At 33.3% G+C, this 21,670-nt stretch overlaps 1 protein-coding gene across 4 annotated transcripts; it reads left to right on the top strand.

Moving 5' to 3' along the window:
• Positions 1 to 1,115: 1,115 nt before the first annotated feature.
• On the top strand, positions 1,116 to 18,048 carry LOC104241583 (4-hydroxybenzoate geranyltransferase 2). 4 transcript variants are annotated; one of them, XM_070171517.1, is made up of 10 exons: positions 1,116 to 1,591; positions 1,684 to 1,819; positions 2,630 to 2,751; positions 3,776 to 3,845; positions 4,010 to 4,159; positions 8,532 to 8,667; positions 8,788 to 8,884; positions 9,127 to 9,202; positions 9,304 to 9,337; positions 17,730 to 18,048. In XM_070171517.1, exons 1-8 carry the CDS (start codon positions 1,164 to 1,166, stop codon positions 9,191 to 9,193), a joined length of 1,206 nt encoding a protein of 401 aa, XP_070027618.1. In that variant the 5' UTR covers positions 1,116 to 1,163; the 3' UTR covers positions 9,194 to 9,202; positions 9,304 to 9,337; positions 17,730 to 18,048. The 4 variants fall into 4 exon arrangements, with proteins under 4 accessions (XP_070027618.1, XP_070027617.1, XP_070027619.1 ...); XM_070171516.1 differs by lacking the exon at positions 17,730 to 18,048 and adding an exon at positions 10,208 to 10,667; XM_070171518.1 differs by lacking the exon at positions 17,730 to 18,048 and adding an exon at positions 10,290 to 10,308.
• Positions 18,049 to 21,670: the final 3,622 nt, after the last annotated feature.

Genomic DNA, 21,670 nt, shown 5'->3' with positions numbered 1-21,670 from the left:
TAACAAAAATTTTATTCGATGACTATATAAGTCCCTCAAATTAAATACATATTTTATTCATTAAAACCCTTACAATATTATTGAGAATAATAGAATAAAATTTAAAAATAAAAAATATTTCAAGAGTAATAAAATATATATCTTCTTATTATATTACAAAAATAAAGTAGCAGACAAAAATATTAAACAAAGAAATATGCTAATAAAAATTTCTATTAACAATGAAATAATACTAAATATTGAAAAATATAATAAAGAAAAATACATAACAAAAAATTTATTCGATGCCTATTTAAGTCTGTCTAATTTAATAGAGATTTTATTCATTAAAATTGAGATACTATGGTTGGGAATAATAGAATAAAATTTAAAATAAAAATATATTTCAAGAGTAATAAAATATATCTTATATTATATTACAACAATAAAGTAGTAGACAAAAATATTAATCAACGTAATATACTAATAAAATTTTCTATTAATAATGCAATTATGTTAAATATTGGATAATATAATAAAAAAAATACAAAACAAAAAAGTTATTTGATGCCTATATAAGTCCATCTAATTTAATAGAGATTTTATTCATTAAGATTCAGATAATATTATTGAGAACAATAGAATAAAATTTAAAATAAAAAAATATTTCAAGAGTAAATAAAATATATATCTTCTATTATATTACAAAAAGAAAGTAACAAACAAAAATATTAAACAACTAATATGCTAATAAAATTTTCTATTAACAATGCAATTATACTGAATATTGGATAATAATAAAGAAATATACATAACAAAAAAGTTATTCGACGACTATATAAGTCCATTTAATTTAATAGAGATTTTATTATTGGGTATATCGTATTGACAAATAAGATGACAATTGAAATTTAGTAAAGTAATACGATCTAATATGTTCAACCAAGCCCGATCATACTACTAGTTATCAATTGAAAGAAAATTATTAGAAAAAATCGATTGTAAAAAAGTTACATTAACAACTTCCCCTCTTGAAAATCAAGAAAAATAGACCTCAAATAAAAATATATATCATAAATTTCTTTTAAACCAAGTTGTAAATTTATTTTTTACACAGTTAAAATTAGTTTTGCTGGAGGAAAATGAGTATTCCCATTCCCTAGTACCTACATTTGAGCTCAAAAATGGCATTGTACCGCCGTCTTTCTCGAACTTCTCGTGTCCTCCGGCGGCACCCTCGCCCCTCTATCGCTGCCCTCTGCTCTTCTCCCGATCAAACAAACCCTAGCACAACTGCTCCTCATTCTCAGTTAATCAACCCCTTTCAATCTTCTTCTTCTTCTGATCAGTATATATATATACCCAACTCCAATTTTAAGAAATCTTTGACATATTATTACTCTCCACATTCTTCAAGAATTGAACTTTTAGGGTACCGTCAAGTTCTTCACTTTTCAACCTTAGCTAATTCAGAAGAGGAGAAGAAGAATGAGCAACAAAAACAGCCTTCTTGGATTGATACGTATTTGCCCCAAAGAATTAGACCCTACGCTCATCTTGCCCGACTTGATAAGCCTATTGGCACTTGGTTACTCGCTTGGCCCTGCATGTGGTAACTCCAATTCCCCCCCCCCCCCTGTACTTTAATTACTCTTGTGCTTGTCTGTTTGTTATCATTCTTAACTTTTAAGGGTTTATGTGTAGGTCGATTGCTTTGGCTGCTACGCCAGGGAGCCTTCCTGATGTGAAAATGATGACACTATTTGGTTGCGGGGCTTTGCTTTTGCGAGGTGCTGGTTGTACAGTTAACGATCTTCTTGATCGAGATATTGACACTAAGGTGATTGGGTTTTCCCTTTTAGCTTTAGTAGGATTTTGTATAGTTCTTTAAGTCGAACTACACTTACACATTCCCAAAGAAAAAATTCATTTATTGCTCTTTTTTTATTTGGATAGTTGATATGGTAACTCCAAGTAGTGGTTTAGAATAATTTGTTAGTTCCATTAAAAAGGGAAAATCATCAGCTCAACACTTGATAAGAAGATGTGCTCTTTTTCTCAGTCCTCTAAGATAATAGTGAGGGGGAACAAAAAGAGAATCAATTTTCTGACTTGATATCTAGAATGCTTCTGCTACTTTAGGATGAGGATGTTGGATATGAATGAAGGTGATGCGGCCTGCTACTTCCTTCTCCATTGTCTTGGTCGCTGGGTGAGAGATACGGGGAATTAATGGGAAGAAAAAATAGGTGCTACTCTTTCCCTTGATATTATGCCGTTTCATTGCAAGATGGGGGCTGCTATAATTAGTTCCTTTACTGCTCCAATTGGGTAGCAGTGTGATAGTTTAACCATCGAATTTTGAAGTTGATACCTTATGTCTGTTTTATTTTTCTCTCTCTTGTTCTCATACGTAATCATTTCCAGTTCCTTTTAGTATCATCTAGGAGTTCATAGTTAAAAAGTCATTGAGACTGAAGTTGATCGGAGTATCTTGTATTGGTTTCTTCCCTGATTCCTCCTCATATCATCAACAATATAATCCTTTCTTGTACCATCCTTCTGAAAGCTGGTTGACTTTGGCCTTTTGCTTATAACATCAGTTTTTTCTTCTGCTTTAAGTATATTTGCGAGCTTTCATGCAGTGCAGGTGGAAAGAACAAGGTCGAGGCCAGTCGCGAGTGGTGTATTGACACCCTTTCAAGGGCTCTGTTTCCTTGGGTTCCAGTTGCTATTAGGTCTTGGGATTCTTTTGCAATTAAACAATTTTAGGTTTGTGTCTTTTTTTCTTCACATGATTCTGTTCTTTCTCAGGTTTTCCTTTGCACAGAAAGCATTTTGCTTAATCTGTTTGAGAGTGTTTTAATTAATTGTTTCATTCTAGTTGATTAACTGAACCCAGTCAATGGCTATCTGTTCTCATAGAAGAGTTTTATATGATCTGCTTTCGTCTCATGGTTTATACTTTATAGAGAAGTCAGTGAAATTTTCTTTATATGTTTGAAGTCAGCTTAAATAGTTTCATCTTGCCATTGCTGAAGTCTGCAAGAGCTGTGCTTTTTTTGCCAAAAACAGGACTCTGAAACTGAATGATCCTGATCTTGTCAAAACACAAAAAATTTATATGATAGCATGCTAAAAAATTTATATGATAGCATGCTACTTTGCGATTCTGATGAATGCTTTCTTGCCGGATATCCATTTCTTTAATCACCCAATGGATATTGTTGAGTAAGTTAAAAATGCTTATTAAAACTTTAGAGCATTACGCAATATAAATTTGTTGAGTCTGATGATGTGGAAACCATTTCTCCTTAGAAGAAGGACCAGTGTATCTGTTGAAAAGATCTTAAACTATTTATGACAAAATGTAATGAACACATAGGTTTACAAATCTCTTCTTTTTTCCACTTTCTCACATCAGGCAACATTTCCAAGACCTCTCCCCCAACCAAAAAATTTCAGTTCCGGGGCTTTACTTCAATTCACTTAATAAGAATAATATCACAGTTTTGCTTTGGTAAAATCTAGGTATGGAATGTGTAGTAATTCTTGCAAGTTGCAGACATTTGGGACTAAAGACAGTGCATTTGTCGGAGTCCCCTTTTGAATTATATATGGTTTGTCCCATATTCTGCTAAAATAATCACTTCGGGTTTATTTTCTGATTTGCCACGATTTAGAGAACTGGGTATTTATGAGTATCTTTGATCTCTTTCTTGCATTTCGATGCAGAAAGCATTTCTTGCTTTATGTGACGTTTCACATTGCTAATGATTCATCTCTCTTGTTGCAGCCGCATTTTGGGTGCTTCATCCCTGTTGCTGGTCTTCTCATACCCCCTCATGAAGAGGTTGACATTTTGGGTAATGTATCCTAATGTTCCCGTTGCTTCTCTCAAATCAGTATATCTGTACAGTCTCCCTCACTCTCACTGTCCCCAACCCCAAAGGAATTTCTCTTCTCAGCTCCTGTGAATCTTTCCCGACAGTTTGGTTAGAATGGGTGATGTCTATATCTGTTGGTGCAGCCTCAAGCCTATCTTGGTCTAACTTTCAACTGGGGAGCTTTGTTAGGTTGGGCTGCTATTAAAGGAAGTATTGATCCTGCAGTTGTGCTTCCATTGTACGCCTCTGGGGTGTTTTGGACGCTCGTGTATGACACAATATATGCACATCAGGTACTTATTAATCATTTAAAATATGACTGCATATTATACTGAATTGAGTTTGAAATGTTTACCAGACAATTTCACATAAATATAAAAACGTTTTACTTCAATATATTGCCTTTGCACCTTAGAGACTTGGTCTCCTGTACATGCACACTATTGCCTCGTGCTCGAGACTTCCTGTAACCCTATCCAGAAAGATTCAGTTTCCTGTCACAAGCTCACAACTACACCCGTGCTGCCTCACCTTATGTCTTTTTCAGATTGCTCACCCACTTGATAGATTTTAACAGTCAAATTGTGACCCTTTTACTGCATGTTATTAGCATCTATCTGTGAGTGTAAGGCAGCTTCAATCATGTAATTTGAGTGTCAGATGCAGAGAGATTGGATATATGTGTGTGTGCGCGCGCGCGTGAAAGAGAGGAAGGGAGAGATTTAGTTCCCATAAGTCCCATTTGCTTCTCTTTAGTGGTTTTCTTTTTGGAGGATTATATTTTTTGGGTTCATCTGATTAGTATTGGATCTTATAGGATTTTTTTTGAGAAGGTAAAATAAGGATCTTATAGGAAAATTCTGGATTAACAAAATTCTCCCTCGATTCCATCTTATATGGCGGCGTTTAATTGGAAATGGAGTTAAGATATTACTTGACATGTGTATGATAATTTATACCGATAGTGCAAGCCTGCAAGGAATTTGAAGTAACACTTAAAAAGGTACTATGATGGAGAAATATATCGACAAAGTGTGGATTATGAATAGTTAAATGAATTTAAAAGTGTTAATGTGGTATAGAATAATGTTCCTAATGGAGATTGGGTGTCTTTTGCAGAAATCATATTCTGTTTTTGACATACTACTTTTGGTATACTACTTATATATGGGAGTTTGCTTTTCCCAAATCAATAAAATTGTTGCTTAATTGAAAAACTAGTATTAGTACCCGTGCGGATGCGCGAACACTAATCATGTCAAATATTTAAGTTATTTGGATTGTATGTAAATAATCTTAAAATTTACACTTTCTTAGTAAATATAGATAATCATTTGATATTAACTACATGAAAAAAATTAACTATTTCTTCTATTTTTCTTTTTTGTACCATTCTTGCCGGTGTCATTGGATCCTAAAAATAGTCAGGAAGCAAAATAATAACTCATATTTATGGCTAAACAATTAAATGTTGAGACAATGAATGACTCTTTGGATAAGACTTAACTCTGTTACTACTACTTGAACCCTTATTTGGTGTGTTGATATCTCTTGAAAAATATTTCTTTCTTAAAATTTCAGTTTCTAAAACATTATTTTTCAATAATAATTATTTTTATAATAATGTAATTGAGAATATCATTCTTAATTCAAAACTCATTTTAGTTGGCTATCTAAAAATATAAAAAATTCTTTAGCTAGTGAATTTTTTTTTACTCCATTTTGATATTTGATATTAACCATGTTAAATATCTGAGTTATTTGAATTATATGTAAATAACCTTTAACATTTAAACCTTCTAAATAATTATAGATAATCGTCAGATATTAATTAAGAAATAGTACATGAAAAAGAGTAACATTTTCTTAATTCTCGTAGTGATAATTTTATTTTTGCACTATTCTCATAGGTATCATTGGAACCTAAAAATAGCCACAAAGTGAAATAATAACTCATATTTATGGCAAAGCACAAAGGTTGCACGATATAAACGATTCTTTGATTACGACGTGACTCTTATACTACGACTTGAACTCTTATTTGGTATGATTTTATCTTTCAAAAAATATTTCTATTTTGAAATTTCAAATTTTAAAACTTTATATATATTATAATAATGATTATCTTTGTAATGATGCAAGTGAAGATATTATCCTTAATTTAAAATTCACTTTAATCGGCTATCTAAAAAATTAAATGATTCTTTAGCCGGATTTATTTCAGTATGACTCCACTTTAAGTTTATCGATATATCTAGCCCTAGAATTTGAATTTTTAATACTCTATATATACAAAAAAATTTGTTCTTTGAATCATTAAATGTTAAATTAGTTGATTATTATTATAAAACATTGCATATGTTGTCTTAAAATTGTCAAGTAGTTTATTTTTCTACACCATACTTGCCTTAACCTCAATGAAAACTACTCAAATTGCATTCCAATTCAAATTCGAATATCATATCAGTTTGTTAGTAATAGTGATTTTTTAAAAATGACACATAATGTAGTAAATTAAAAAAATATTCTAAGATATTCTTATCTTATAATCTATGTATTTGAGTTGAAAAAAAAATATTGAAATCGATGAGATTAACATTCAAAAATTTTATACTCAACAAAGATGAAACATAAAGAAGAAATTTGTTGTCATCTTTTATTTCTCGTTTTTAGATTTTTCTAACATTTTTTTCAATATATATTTTCTCTTATCTTATTTTTATGTCGTTATTTCTTTTGTTACAAAAAATTAATTTATTTCACTATAAAAGGATGAGTTTTAATAAAAATTGTCTACATATGAACTTTAATTATATTTTTACTCTTTGATTGAAATTATTTCATATTTTTCTTTTGGCTTTGTCTAATTAGCCTAAATAGATGCTCACCCGACCACTTAAATTAAAAAATTGAATGATGTGTAATTTATATAATCCATATATAATATGTGTATAATCGCGTGTTGTCGGTATATCATCTCTTATATTAGCTATAAAAAGTAAACAATAAATATGGCCGGATATTATGTAAATATTCCATAAGATTTCGGTTTTTTGAGTTTATCCATTATATAACTTCTATTATAATAATTTTAAAATTCTCTACTAATGTTCAAAAATATCCTATCTTTTTATTATCTTTGAATTAAAAAAAGTAAAGAGTTTTTTCGAAATAATTTGTTTACATTTTAAAAAATATTTCACGTCATACCAATTTTTTCTTTATATATACTCTTTGTTACACTTAAAAGTCGCTATAGAAACTATCAATTAGAAACCAATTTATCTCTTGTTGAGTTTGAAAAAAAAAACCTTTCACATAATCTAATGATTCAAAACTAATATTCTTCAACGAAAAAAATATTATACCCTTGCAATATTGGCTTGACTACAGCTAAATGTAGGGGTTTCAGCTTATACCCTTCAATTCCTTGAATGTGCTAAATTGAAATTAATGATAGCAATTGTATAGCCAAAGTTTTGTTATTTGTTTGATGTCCATTTATGCAAATTGACTCTTCAAACAAATATTCTTCAAGAAGAAAAAAGAAACAACTTTTTTTTAATATTGACTGATTTTGTGATCTTTCTTTCTCCAGCATGTATGTTTACTTTATTATATATGTAAGTAAATTTTTATTTGGTTTTGTAAACTCTTTTTTGTTATTTAGATAAACATAGACGTGTACTCTATATATTACATTTATTTTAAAAGAATTTCGTTTTATTCAAATCCAGCTACAGTGTTTCAAAGAACTATACTTATAGGATTTTAAATGTGAAAGAGTTTTATAGTTATATGGAGTAGTTTTTTTTGTTGCTAGAGGCGAAGTAGTATTTAAATAATTAGAAAAAATAACAAAAGTTCCTAACATGGTTGCATATGATCATTTAACTGAATTAAGTATGATAACATGATAAAAAAAGATAAATTTTATTTTTAATTTAAATTCGAATTTTAGAATATATATATATATATATATATATATATATATATATATATATATATATATATATATATATATATTATATTTGTATTTAACTAAAATAGTCAAATATAGAATAAAGTTATCATATACTATTGACATTTATTAGCTTGCCACTTGGCTTAACCATAATGTCAATTATATATGGTAACTTTCTTGCTTTAATATATATATATATATATAGATAATGTTACTAACAGGATGGTACCAAACATTTTATGGCATTTCAAATGGTAAAAGTGTCTGATAAATTGGAATTGAGGAGCTGCTGCATCCTTAGTTTGAATCTTCTTTAAGTACTAGTATAATGTTGTTATCTGGGAAAAAGGCTATTGGTATCAGACTACATTTTATATTTGCTGGAAGATCTTATGTCTGCTCTATGTATTAGGTAATATTGACATGAAAACCTGCCTTTGCCAATACAAAATTGGCTTCCAGAAATGTCTAAATGAAAAAAAGGACCCATGTTAATTAGGCTTTTCAGACTTTCAGGTTCGTAGTGTCATAATTGCCTTGTGCTACAATTGAAGCCCTCATAGCATCTGGCATATGTGTCTTAAATAGCTGATGCACCAATCTAGATTTGTGTTCCCCATTAAACTAGTCTGAGACACTTAGAAGTTTTCCAATTTATGTGAAACCAGCTCTTGTCAATATGTTGGTGAATGTTCATTCAGGATAAAGAAGACGATCTCAAAGTGGGTGTCAAGTCTACAGCCTTGAGATTTGGAGATTCCACAAAAGAATGGATCAGTGGTTTTGGATTAGCATGCATCAGCAGTCTTGCTCTTTCCGGAGTTAATGCTGATATTGGTATGTATTTTCCTTCTCTAATTTATTTAGCTCTAATCAGTTTGTGACAATCATTTTCCTTGTTACTTATTTCCCATATTTTGCTAGTTTAATTTATTTTACTCTTTTTTGTTTGAACAGGATGGCCATACTATGCATTTCTGACAGCTGCTTCTGGCCAGTTGGCCTGGCAAATTTGGACCGTTGACTTATCATCTCGTGCAGATTGCAACAGAAAGTGTGTATAGAATAGTAATTAGAGACATGCTTACATTTTAGTTACTGTGAATATGTGGTCAACTGGTTTACTTCTATTTGTCCGCTGCCTTGGACATGAAAGTATCAAAAGCAATTCATCCTTAGAAATACAGTATTATAGCATCCAAAGCAGTTCAATGTATCTATGAATTGATTCATGTCACTGATAAAATTTAGTCTTTTGGATTCTTACTTTTTGAATCTATTGTACTTTGTATGTAGATTTGTGTCCAACAAATGGTTTGGTGCTTTTGTCTTTGGCGGGGTTCTATTTGGAAGACTATTGTGACTATAGTAGGTAATCACGACGTACTTTTCTTCTCTAACCTTTTGTCAATACCATAATTGGGTAGTATTCGAAGTAATATGCTAAGTCATTTGTTGATAATTCTTATGCAGATAAAGAACAAGGCTTACTGTACGACTGGAGATGGTAAGTGTTACAAATACACTGTCCATTCTATGAAACTTTTGTTTACATGTACCTATTAAATGATCTTGTTAATTCGTGTAACTTTGGGGTAGACTTTGCACTTTATAGATAGGGTGTTTTAGCCTTATGGAAGGCACACTTGAAGTAAGTAATACTTCTATATCTATCTATTTTTGTTATCTCTCAATAGCAATAGTCTTGTGGCTTTATTTTATAATTCATAATAATTGTAGCTATATTTCATAGTACGTTATTAGCACAAATCTGTAAGTTTATTTCCATAATCTCCTCAAATTTGAACTTAATCAAGTTAATTCTTGTAATTATATGTACTATAAATAGGGTGTTCTTAGCCTTATGAAAGGCACACTTGAAGTGAATAAAATAAACCTCTGTCTATTCTTGTCGTATCTCAATAGCAATAGTCTTGTAGCTTTATTTTACACTAGTAAGTTGTATACTTATATTTATTTTATTTTGATTACATTGGAGATTTTGCCCTTTTGGTTTGTATCAGGATAAAGTAGTGGAATGATCACGTCATATTGTATTATAAGTAGCACATAGAGGATAAAATGGAAGGTCACATGGGATAATCTGGTCATGTGACGCGATAATGATAGAAAGTGTTAAAAGAGGACAAGTTAGACCTAAAATAACATGGAGAGAAGAGCATAATGTATTTAGAGGACCCATATAGCTGACCCAACTAGCCTGTGAGTCATACTTAATAGTAGTAGCAGGAGTAGTTGTTACGTAGTTGTAGTAGTTACTGTTGGTTTGATATCAGGACATAAACCGCAATAGTAACAGTTATGTCGTAGTAATAGTTATTGTCTAAGTTACTCTGACTCTTCACTTTCGGTGCAGCACCCGTGTCGACACAACGTGGGTGTGGGATCCGTACCGAATCTGGTCAACTGATTTTGGGTACTTTGACCAAAATTTACAGAGAAATTCGGGACAAATACAATGATTACGGAAAACAAAATAAAAGCTAGGGTGAAATTGAAGAAAGTGGAGTACATATTATTTAGAAATTTCTATCATTCTATGTCAGTCCTTATACTTTTATCTCTTTCTCGGTTTTTCCTCTTGACCAATATTTTCTCCTTCACGGAATACCTTGTATGTTTTTCACATAATGTCTCATGATTTAAACATATTTTTATAACTCTATTTTTAGATATGTGAATTATTTTAGCCGAATCCCCGCACCCATATTTGTACCTGGATCTATACCCCAGTGGCGAAGCCAGGAAATTCAATAAAGGTGTTCAAATTTTGAATACCCTTTGCCAGTGGGCTATGCAAGGGTGTTCAAAGTCTGTTTTTAATCAATAACAAGTAATATTTTACCTTATATGTCGTATTAGCTTCGCCCCTGTATACCCCCCAATCTTAAAATTCAGATCATGAAGGATCCGGCCTTTAGATCCGCACCCGTATCGGATTCGGACACCCTCACCCGAGTCCGAGCAACTTAGGTTATTGTTGATTTGATATCAGAACATGGCATGACCTTATCTCCTTGGAATAATGTGCCCGCGTATTGATTTTGTTTGGTTTAATCACTGAATGCGTACTAATTTAGGACTGTGATCCAATGTCTGAAACAGCTTTTGCACTGAACACCATAAGGATTCAGTAATTTTGCTCCTTTCCTCTTTGGATAAGTAGATCCAGTAATATTAATTAAAGCAATATAAACTAACTGGATTCTTAGTCCTTTCTTACTGAAGGGATATTATGTCTCTGTCAAAACAAGATATATGTTGCATAGCTCAGATTAGCCAATGCTTGTACTTGGTGAAATATTAGGAGTACCCAGATTTTGACTTCGTATTCTGTTCGTTTGCCTTTGAAATCAGTGTCAATACCTATCTATATTTGTAATGCATTCTCTTGCTAGAAATTCCGAGGACACGAGCCCAAATGTTTTTTTTTCATCGTCCAAAGCTGCATTTGGGTTTACAAGAAACATCTGCAGGATTTGTCACTGCTTCTTTTGCGGACTTTCTGACAACCATTTGTTTGGAGACATGGCAAAAAAGTTTCCCCCTAGGGTTGCAGCGATATAGCATCTCTGTTTTTTCTTCCCCTTTATAGTTTATTCTATACTTCCTAGCCATCATGATAGGTATATGGGAAAGGTAATAGATGATAGCTCTCTTTGGAAGTTCAAAGCTGTGTCACCTAGGTCAGTTAACCAGAGAAATCTCCAAATACAGTAATGTCACCTTGTATTTGTTAGCCAATGTTGTTGTAGGTTCCATTTTCAGTCAGGGTATTTGATTGCGTAAATGTTACATTGAAGTCGTTCTCTTCTTTTTTTCCCCTAAAGACATAGACTTTCTTTTTAATGTTTTCACTAGATACCCCCCCCCCCCCCAAAGATTTACAAAGTATGAAATCTTGTATACCTGTTTTGGCGGGGGTTTTTCGTCCAAAAGTGATGTTATCTATTGGCTGTTGGTTTAGAATTTGGTTTATCTCTTTAGTTACTACTTGATGGGTCCATCCCATGTGAAAGGAAGAAGACTTCCTTTGGCTTTGAAATGTCAAGTCAATTAAATGAATAACGAGGAAGATTTTACGGCAGATCATTCCTTGGCTTCACAATGTAATATTTGACTTTTGCCATTAACATGACATCACAGAATCAATTCTACCCGTTATAAATAGGTGCTTGCTCTCAGTTGAAAGGCACACCAAACAGATAGAGTAAGAGAGTTCACAGGGTAAGAAGAAAAATACTCTATGAGGAAAAATATGGAGAGCTCGAACCGTATTGTAATGAGTTGAAAAAATCAAAAGAGGGTTATTTCTTTTGAGTGTAGTGGTTTTGGAATATTTTACTCAGTACCACAAAGTGTAAAATCCTTGCTATAGTGAAATCAGTTGCTCCTCTTGGGCCGTAGTTTTTCCCTTATTTAGAAGAATTTTTCACGTAAAAATCAAAGTGTCCTTATTTCTCTTATTATTACCGTTGATTACTGTATTTTAATAATCCTCATCTAGTACAATTGTATACCATGAATATTATTTTGTGGGGGCTATTTTTCCAACAATTGGTATCAAAGCTTGGATTACATTGTGAAACCAAGGAATGATCTGCCGTAAAATCTTCCTTACTATTCGTTTAATTGGCTTGACATTTCAAAGTCAAAGGAAGTTGTCTTCGTTACATATGGGATTGACCCATCAAATCTCCCCCTCCAGTCCCATATGCACTTGAAGGAGGTATCTCCAATTTTTCATATAGAGCTTATTCTGACAAGTTTTTTTGCATAGCTCGAACTTGTCTCTTGGTATCGTCTTGGTCTGTATATCTGTAAGCTTTTCACTCGTGTGTATCTTTTTGACCTGCAAAGATACGTTCTCCACTTGCTCACGAATCCAATGATATCTTACATCGATATGCTTTGTTCTTGCATGGCACATGGAGTTCTTGCTCAAGTCTATTGCATTTTGACTGTACAATAGACGACATACTCCTTCTGATGCAATCCAAGCTTTTGAAGAAATCGCTTGAGCCATATCATTTCCTTGCTAGCTTCAGTACCAATAATGTACTCCGCTTCAGTTGTTGAAAGTGCAATGCACTTCTTTAATTTAGACTGCGATGATATAACTCTCCCTAAAAAGTAAATAGATATCCAGTAGTGGATTTTCTATTATCATTATCACTGGCCATATCAGCATTTGTATAGCCCAACAAGACTGGATCTGATCCCCAAAACACAAGCATTCATCTTACGTTTTGCTCATTCACAGAAATATTATTTACGATTGATTTTACTTTATGAAAAAAAAAAGGTGAGGAGTAAAATACGAAGTAACAAGATTCAACGATAATGATGGTTTCTCCATATGGCAAAGAAGGATGAAGGACCTACTCATCCAACAAGGGTTGGACATTGCACTAGATGGAAAAGAGGCAAAGTTGAAAACTATTAAAGCTGAGGATTGGGGCAGACATGGATAAGAAGGCGGCTAGTGCACTCAGATTGCACTTGTCCGATGAAGTACTCAATAATGTTGAGGATGAAAATAGTGCATGTGGTATTTGGAAAAGACTGGAAAGTCTATACATGTCCAAATCCTTAACAAACAAATTGTTTATGAGAAAGCAGCTTTATGCCATCCATATGAGTGAAGGTACAAATTTCTTGTCCCATTTAAATATGTTCAGTGGATTAATCAAGCAACTGGCAAACCTCGGAGAAACAATCACTAAAGTAGATAAGGCTATGATGCTTCTAAACTCGTTGTCATCTTCCTATGATAATTTGGCAACAACCATTCTGCATGGTAGAGATACCATCGATTTAAATGAGTTCACATCAGCCATCCTACTCAATGATAAGATGAGGGACAAGCCCGAAAATAAGGGGCAGGCTCTTATCATGGAAAACAACGAAAGAAGTTTTTATAGAGCATCGAGTAGCCGTGATAAATCTAAAGCTCGTGGAAAGTCCAGGAACCGATCAAAGGTAGGAATTGCTACAGTTGCGGTCAACCCGGTCACTTCAAAAGAGAATGCCCAAAGAAAGGTCGAGGCGAGAGCAGTGGCCAGAAAAATGATGACAATGCTGCAGTACAAAACAATGATTCAGTGGTTCTCTTCGTTCACAAGGAGGAAGAATGCGTGCACTTAGCAAATCAAGAGTCAGAATGGGTGGTTGACAACAACATCCTACCATGCCACATCGGTAAGAGAATTCTTCTGTAGGTACAAAGGAGACTTTGGATGGTCAAGATGGGAAATACCAGTCACTCAAAGATTGTGGGAATTAGCGACATTTGTATCAAGACAAATGTCGGATACACATTAGTTTTAAAAGATACGCGACACGTACCGGATTTGTGAATGAATTTGATTTCAGGGATCGCTCTAGATCGAGACGGGTATGAGAATCACTCGCAAAAAGAAGTGGAAACTTACCAAGGGATCATTAGTGATTGCTAAAGGAGTTGCTCCCTACACGACGTACAAGACAACCACTAAGATATGTGAAGGTGGATTACATAAGATATGTGAGTTGCCTGCAGATTTATGGCACCGGGGATTGGGCCATATGAGTGAGAAGGGATTGCAGATCCTATCCAAGAAGTCACTTATCTCATTTGCAAAAGGTACAACTGTGAATTGTTATTTATTTGAAAGACAACATAGGGTATCGTTTCAAGCAACTCGTGGAAGAAAATCGAATATACTTGATTTAGTATATTCTGATGTTTGTGGTCCAATAGATGTAGAATCAATGGGAGGTAACCAATATTTTCTCACATTTATTGATGATGCTTCACGGAAATTGTGGGTTTATTTTTGTCGAACAAAAGACCAGTATATTTCAAGTTTTTCAAAAATTCCATACTCTGATAGAAAGGGAGATAGGTCAAAAATTGAAGCGTCTCAGGACGGACAATGGAGGAGAGTATACTTCAAAGGAGTTTGAAAAGTACTGCTCAAGCCATGGAATCAGACAAGAGAAGACAGTTCCTGGAATCCCACAACACCATGGTGTAGCTGAAAGGGTGAATCGCACCATTGTCGAAAAGTGAGAAGTATGCACAAAATGGCAAAACTACCTAAGTCATTTTGGTGTGAAGCAGCTCGCACAACCTGTTACCTGAGTCCATCAGTACCAAAGGAGCAGAGAATGAAGTTGGATGACAAAGCTATTCCATGTATCTTCATCGGATATGGAGATGAAAAGTTCGATTACAGATTGTGAGCCTAGAAAGGAAGAAGATCATCAGAAGCAGAAAGGTGATCTTCAGAGAAGATGTGGTCGGGATTGATGGTGATCAATCAACAAAGACAAAAATGATAATGGTACAGTCACTGACTTTGTTATTACTCTTACTGTACATGTATGTTATCCTTCCACATGTGAAGAATGACACATGGAAGGTGTAGATGGAGAGGTTAATAAGCAGGGGGAGCATTCTATCCCACAAGACAAAGAAGAAGAGAAACAACAAGGACAACAACCAGGACAACAACCTTTAAGAAGATACGAAAGAGAGAAGGTAGAGTCCAGGAGGTATCCTTCTTCAGAGTATATCCTCGTTACTGATGAGGGGGAGCCAGAGAATTTCAAGGAGGTGCTATCTAACAAATCTAATGGATGGAAGTCATACAAGAAGAGATGAATTTTCTACAAAAGAATGATACATATGAATTGGTTGAACTTCCAAAAGGCATAAGAACGCTCAAGTGCAAGTGGGTTATTAAGCTCAAGAAAGATGGAAACAGCAAGCTGGTCAGACACGAAGTTCGATAGGTGGTAAAAGTTTTCGAATAGAAGAAATATATTGATTTTTATGAAATTTTCTCACCCGATGTTAAAATGACTTCTATTCGAACAATCTTGAGCTTGGCAGCTAGCCTAGATCTTGAAGTGGAGCAGTTGGACGTGAAAATTGCATTTCTACATGGAGATTTGGAAGAAGAAATCTAAATGGAGCAACCAGAAGGTTCTGAAGTAAAGGCAAAGAAATACACGGTGTGCAAATTAAAAAAGAGTCTTTGTGGGCTGAAACAAGCGCCAAGGTAGTGGTGCAGGAAGTTTAACTTATTCATGAGAAGTCAAACATACACAAAGACTTTTTCAGATCCATGTGCATGCTATAAGAAATTCTCTAACAATAACTTTATCATCTTGTTGTTAATGTGGATGACATGCTGATTGTAGGTCAAGACAAGAAGTTGATTGCCAAGTTGAAGGAAGATTTGTCCATGTCATTAGATATGAAAGATTTGAGTCCAGTACGACAAATTCTAGGAATGAAGATTATCCGAGATAGGACAAAGAGAAAGTTATTGCTGTCACAACAGAAGTATATTGAACGTGTACTTAAACGCTTCAACATGATGAGTGCTAAATCAGTTAGCATGCCTCTTGCTGGTCATATGAAGTTGAACAAGACAATGTGTCCTACAACAAAGGAAGATAAAGAAATTACGGCTAAAGTTCTGTATTCATCTGTCGTTGGGAGCTTAATGTATGCAATGGTATGTACTAGACCTAATATTGTTCATGCTATCGGTATTGTTAGCATGTTCTTGACAATCTCGGGAAAGAATATTACAAAGCTGTGTGAAGTGGATACTCAGGTATCTAAAAGGAACCTCAGATGGATGCTTGTGTTTTGGGAGATCAAATCCAGTCTTGTTGGGCTATACATATACTGATATGTCTAGTGATACTGATAATGGAAAATCCACTACTGGTATCTATTTACTTTTTCAGGGGGAGCTATATCATGGTCTAAATTGCAGTAGTGCGTTGCACTCTCAGCAACTGAAGCTGGAGTACATTCTAGGTACAGAAGCTGGCACTGAGATGGTATGGCTCTAGCGGTTTTTTCAAGAGCCTGGATTGCATCAAAAAGACTATGTCGTCTATTGTGACAGTCAAAGTGCAATAGACTTGAGCAAGAACTCCATGTACCATGCAAGAACAAAGCATATCGATGTGAGATATCGTTGGATTCGTGAGCAAGTGGAGAACGAATCTTTACAGGTCAAAAAGATTCACACGAGTGAAAATCCTGCGGATATGTTGACCAAGACGATACTAAGAGACAAGTTCGAGCTATGCAAAGAACTTGTGAGAATGAGCTCTATATGAAAAATTAGAGATACCTCCTTCAGGTGCATGAGACTGGAGAGGGAGATTTGATGGGTCCATCCCATGTGAAAGGAAGACAACTTCCTTTGGCTTTGAAATGTCAAGCCAACTAAAATAAATAGTAAGGAGGATTTTACGGTAGATCATTCCTTGGCTTCACAATGTAATACTTGACCTTGCTCTCAGTTGAAAGACACACCAAACAGATAGAGTAAGAGAGATTTTACAGAGTAAGAAGAAAAATACTCTGTGAGGAAAAATATAGAGAGTTTGAGCAGTATTGTAGTGAGGTGAAAAAAATTAAAAGAGAGTTTTTTCTTTTGAGTGTGTAGTAGTTTTGGAGTATTTTACTCGGCACCACAAAGTGTAAAATCCTTGCTATAGTGAAATCAACTGTTCCTGTCGTGCCGTGATTTTCCCCTTATTCAGAAGGGTTTTTCACGTAAAAATTTTTGTGTCCTTGTTTCTCTTATTATTACCGTTGGTTACTGTATTTTAGTAATCCGCATTTATTACAATTGTGTACCATGAATATTATTTGTGTGGGTTATTTTTCCAACGGTACTAGGCTGTAATGGATGCTATATACCTCTCATATATGTAAACCTTAATCAAATCACACATGTTGGTCAGTTTATTCTCGGATATTTGTTTGTTCTCTACGAGAATTCTGGTTTGTTGTCATAAGGTGAAGAAAAAACTCATTATTCCATTAAACTCGATTCAGGAATTCTGTTTATGAATTGTAGGGGCAAATAGGATATTTGTGCATATCTGTGCCGGCGTTACCAAATCAGCCATGGGCTAGAGCTTGAATTGACCCAAACCGCGTTGTAAATTACGTGTCATAAAACAAATTCTAATCTTATCAGCCTCTCAACTTGTAGTGTAGGTTTTTGTCTTGTCTTTTAAGCTGTATAAGCTTTGCTAGGGTTTTGTACAGTTACATTGGTGATTGATACAAAAATGGTTAGCTACAAAAAAAAAAAAAAAGAACTTACGTGATGTAAAACTCTATTAAATGTAATTTAAGGAGCTAATATTAATCAGTTAAAACGTATTATTTTATTGGTGTGCAAATTTAAATCTGGGAACCTAAGTTCAACAATAAAAAACACATGTTTCCTGTAGTGTTCATTATAAAAAAAATATCCTTCTTTGATCGTAAAATCTTTACTAGGAATTTTAAGTGCTGTATTATATTATTGGAGTGTTCTTAGAATGTTCAACATATGTAAGTATAAATTAATTAATTATTCATAATTAAGTGATGCATTATATATATGATAAAAAGATTGACACATGCTCGGGGCATTTGCATCTATATCCGCTTTTTGTGTCACGTTTTAACTTGTGTACGCTTTGCAAAAAAATTGCAAACGTACTCGTTTTTTCGCATAACTTCAGCATACGGGGCTGAAGTAGCAAAGGCAATCGCGCAAAGCATTTTAGTAGTCGGGCCTAAAGTTCAGCTCTAGAGCTGAAGTTTTTGTTTTGTAACTGTCGATTTGTTTTTTAACTATCGAACTTTAGCTCTAGAGCTGAAGTTTTTGTTTGTAAGCTTCAGCTCTAGAGCTGGTAGCCGGTTGAACTAAATAGCAACTTCACGATCCACAATATACGTAATCTAGAAATGTAAATTCCGAATAACAAGTAGCAACACCTAATAAAATGAACATTAACAGTAGTTCAGTTTATTTACACATATACACAATGCAGCAGGTAGCGGGAGGAATTAAAAAAGCAATTTCACGATATACAATATATATAAACTAGATATGTAAATTTCGAGTAACAAGTAGCAATTCCTAATAAAATGAACATCAACAGTAGTTCACTTTATCTATACAAATACACAACGTAAAATTTATATATAAGTATGTAATTTGAGAGTGTGCGTGTTACCTGGCTTGAACAGAAAGACGGGAACCCCCTTTCACTGAAGTTTTTGTTTTGTAAGCTTCAGCTTTAGAGCTGAAGTTTTTGTTTTGTAACTGTCGAACTTCAGCTCTAGAGCTGAAGTTTTTGTTTGTAACTGGCGAACTTCAGCTCTAGAGCTGAAGTTTTTTCTGGAAAAATATGCTTTTTATGTTATCGTTCGCTTTAAATGCAGCAACCTCATTTCGTCTAATTCACACTCAACTTTGCTCATCCATTTTTATTGCTAAACAACTGATATTAGAAAATACAAAACAATTAGGAAATCCTTATGAGGATTTATCTTTATGATATGTTGGAGTCGAAGTCTGGCTTATAGGTTCAATTACAGCTTTAAAATAAGAGAATGACAACGATTAAGGGTAATGGCGTGTAATGCAGTAAAAGAGAAGCAACACAGAAAAAACATTCCACTTTGAAATGAAAACAACAAAGACTCAGACTACCAAGAACAGTAATGATTCCTAAGATGACATATTCAAAAGATTCAGTAGCTCCACCACACTGTACAATCTCAGACAACCACCAAAGAACTTGTATTCACAGGTTATATACATAGCCGTAACAGATTTCTTGCAGAAAAGGGAGAAGAAGAAGTTTGAGAAAGAAGAGGCGGATATAACTTTGAGGAGGAGAAGGAGGAGGAGAAAGAGGGCTGAAATTGTTTAAAAAGTGGGTACAATTTAAAAGTTTAAAAAAATGGGTATAGGTTAAATGGGGGCGACCAAATAGGATGCCCCGTGCAATTTTTACCACATACTCGAGGTGCTTGAATTGGGCCCGAGTTCAAGAATGGGTCGGTATACTAGCCGGCAGAGCTCGCTAAAAATATGGGGTAAGTGCACAGATAGCCATTCTCAGGAATACTAATTAGAGATTAGTTAATATTTATTTTGTTCTGAAATTTTAAATTTAAAATCTTAACTTCAGGACAATCCAGGATATTAGATCCATTCTTAATTCAACTTGAGAGAAGAAACGGATCAATGACAACAGTGGTGAAAAGGACGTATGTTCATAAATTAATATGTTTGTTACAATAGGAGTGAAGGATATACTAATATAATTTCAATATCTATTGTTAAAAAGATGCAGTTTGATCTTAATTAAATCCAAAGCATTTGGAATGATGTTTATATAAATAATCACCTGAAAATTAGGAGTAGCATAATTAGGAACCTATTGTAACAAACACACATGTGATGTGCATCGTCAGCCATGTTGCTTCAATTATTTTAAGATTTTACAACCAAATAATCATCTTCTTAGCTTACCAATTTGCCAAATGTTATTTGTATCGATCCAACTTGTTAAGCCAAAACCTATGTTAAGTCATTATTGTTTACCTAATTCTTTTTAGGACGTCCTAACAAGATTTCAAAGTAATATACGCCTCAATTATTTCGAATCACTTCCTAAGAATATTTCACTATATATATATAGGTCCTTATTCATGGAATTGTGGTAAGCAGGAATATATAGCTTTGTGGTTTAGTATATAATTAATACATGTTTAAAACTAATTATAAACAACTTTGAATTATTTAGCGGACGTGCAAAATAAAGATCATGTAAAATATGAGGTCTATAAAGTATTAGAAATTATAATAAGGGAGGAGAACTTAAAATAGTAAAGTGAAAATACAAGAAAGCCTAAAACTTACAACTTTAAAAATCAAAATGCAAAAGTTTAAACTGAAGAAGGAAAAACATAGTTCAACCAAGTTCCCAATAGAAGCAAAAGCATGTTTGGCCAGTTTTACTTTTCTTTGAATAATGTGAGTATTATTGAGTGTCTCTTAAGGTTTTTCTTCCCCTTTTCTACAAGTTCTTTGGTTGTCTGAATTAAAAGCCCATTAGGACATAAGAATTTTTTCACTTTTTTTTTTAATTTTTTTCGAAATCAGTGTTTGATCATAAAATTTTTAATTTTCACTTGAAGATGAATTTTGGATTTTCGAAAATTTGAAAAACTCCAAAAAGCTTTTTTTCAAAATTCATTTAGATTACTCAGAAAAATTCAAAAACAACCCAAAATTATATTTATATCCAAACACAAATCTAATTTTCAAATACTATTTTCACTTGATTTTTTTTTTTTTTATTTATTTATTTTTTTTGTTGGAATTTTACAGTTCTTATGTCCAAACCCCCGCAGAGTGAAGAGAAGGTATAAGTTTTCACTTCATTATTTAAGTATTGATTTTCAACCAGTTTCAGTGCATGCGATAACATTTTGTAACTTGTTAGGAGCATATGCGGGGCCGATTCGGTGAGTTTAATACAATCTGTTGATTTTTTAAAAATTGAATCTGTTGATTTCTACTATATATATATATATATATATATATATGTGTGTGTGTGTGTGTGTGTGTGTGTAAAACATATTAAATACATATTCTTGTAGAAAGATTTTTAAAATTTGTAGTCTTAAATATACCATAAATTTATATGATTATAAGACTTTTGAAACATATAAAATTATATATGTACTCTAAATATTCGTGCACTAAAAACTTCTTATTAAGAGTAAAATGTAAAAGTTTAAAGTTAAATAATTTTTAAATATATAAATATTATATATTCTGGAATGAGCTAATAAAAGGATAGTGTCACAAATTGAGCGGGCATATCAGAATTGATAAGATTAGGAACAAAAATATTGGGGATAAGGTGGGAGTGGTCTTCCTGGAGGACAAGATGCGAGAAGTAAGGCTTAGATGATTTGGACATATGATGAAAAGATGCACAG

Source organism: Nicotiana sylvestris, chromosome 3 (assembly GCF_000393655.2).
Source record: "Nicotiana sylvestris chromosome 3, ASM39365v2, whole genome shotgun sequence".
Classification (NCBI taxonomy): domain Eukaryota; kingdom Viridiplantae; phylum Streptophyta; class Magnoliopsida; order Solanales; family Solanaceae; genus Nicotiana; species Nicotiana sylvestris.
The sequence above is the reverse complement of the archived record's forward strand: the minus strand, read 5'-3'. Positions and strand labels throughout refer to the sequence as shown.

What these genes read in the sequence shown, in the direction of transcription:
- LOC104241583 (XM_070171517.1), top strand. Translation starts at nt 1,164, where the DNA reads ATGGCATTGTACCGCCGTCTTTCTCGAACTTCTCGTGTCCTCCGGCGG. An exon ending in TTGCAATTAAACAATTTTAG is followed by an intron (nt 2,752 to 3,775) that starts GTTTGTGTCTTT and finishes CTCTTGTTGCAG; the next exon opens with CCGCATTTTGGGTGCTTCAT. An exon ending in TGAAGAGGTTGACATTTTGG is followed by an intron (nt 3,846 to 4,009) that starts GTAATGTATCCT and finishes CTGTTGGTGCAG; the next exon opens with CCTCAAGCCTATCTTGGTCT.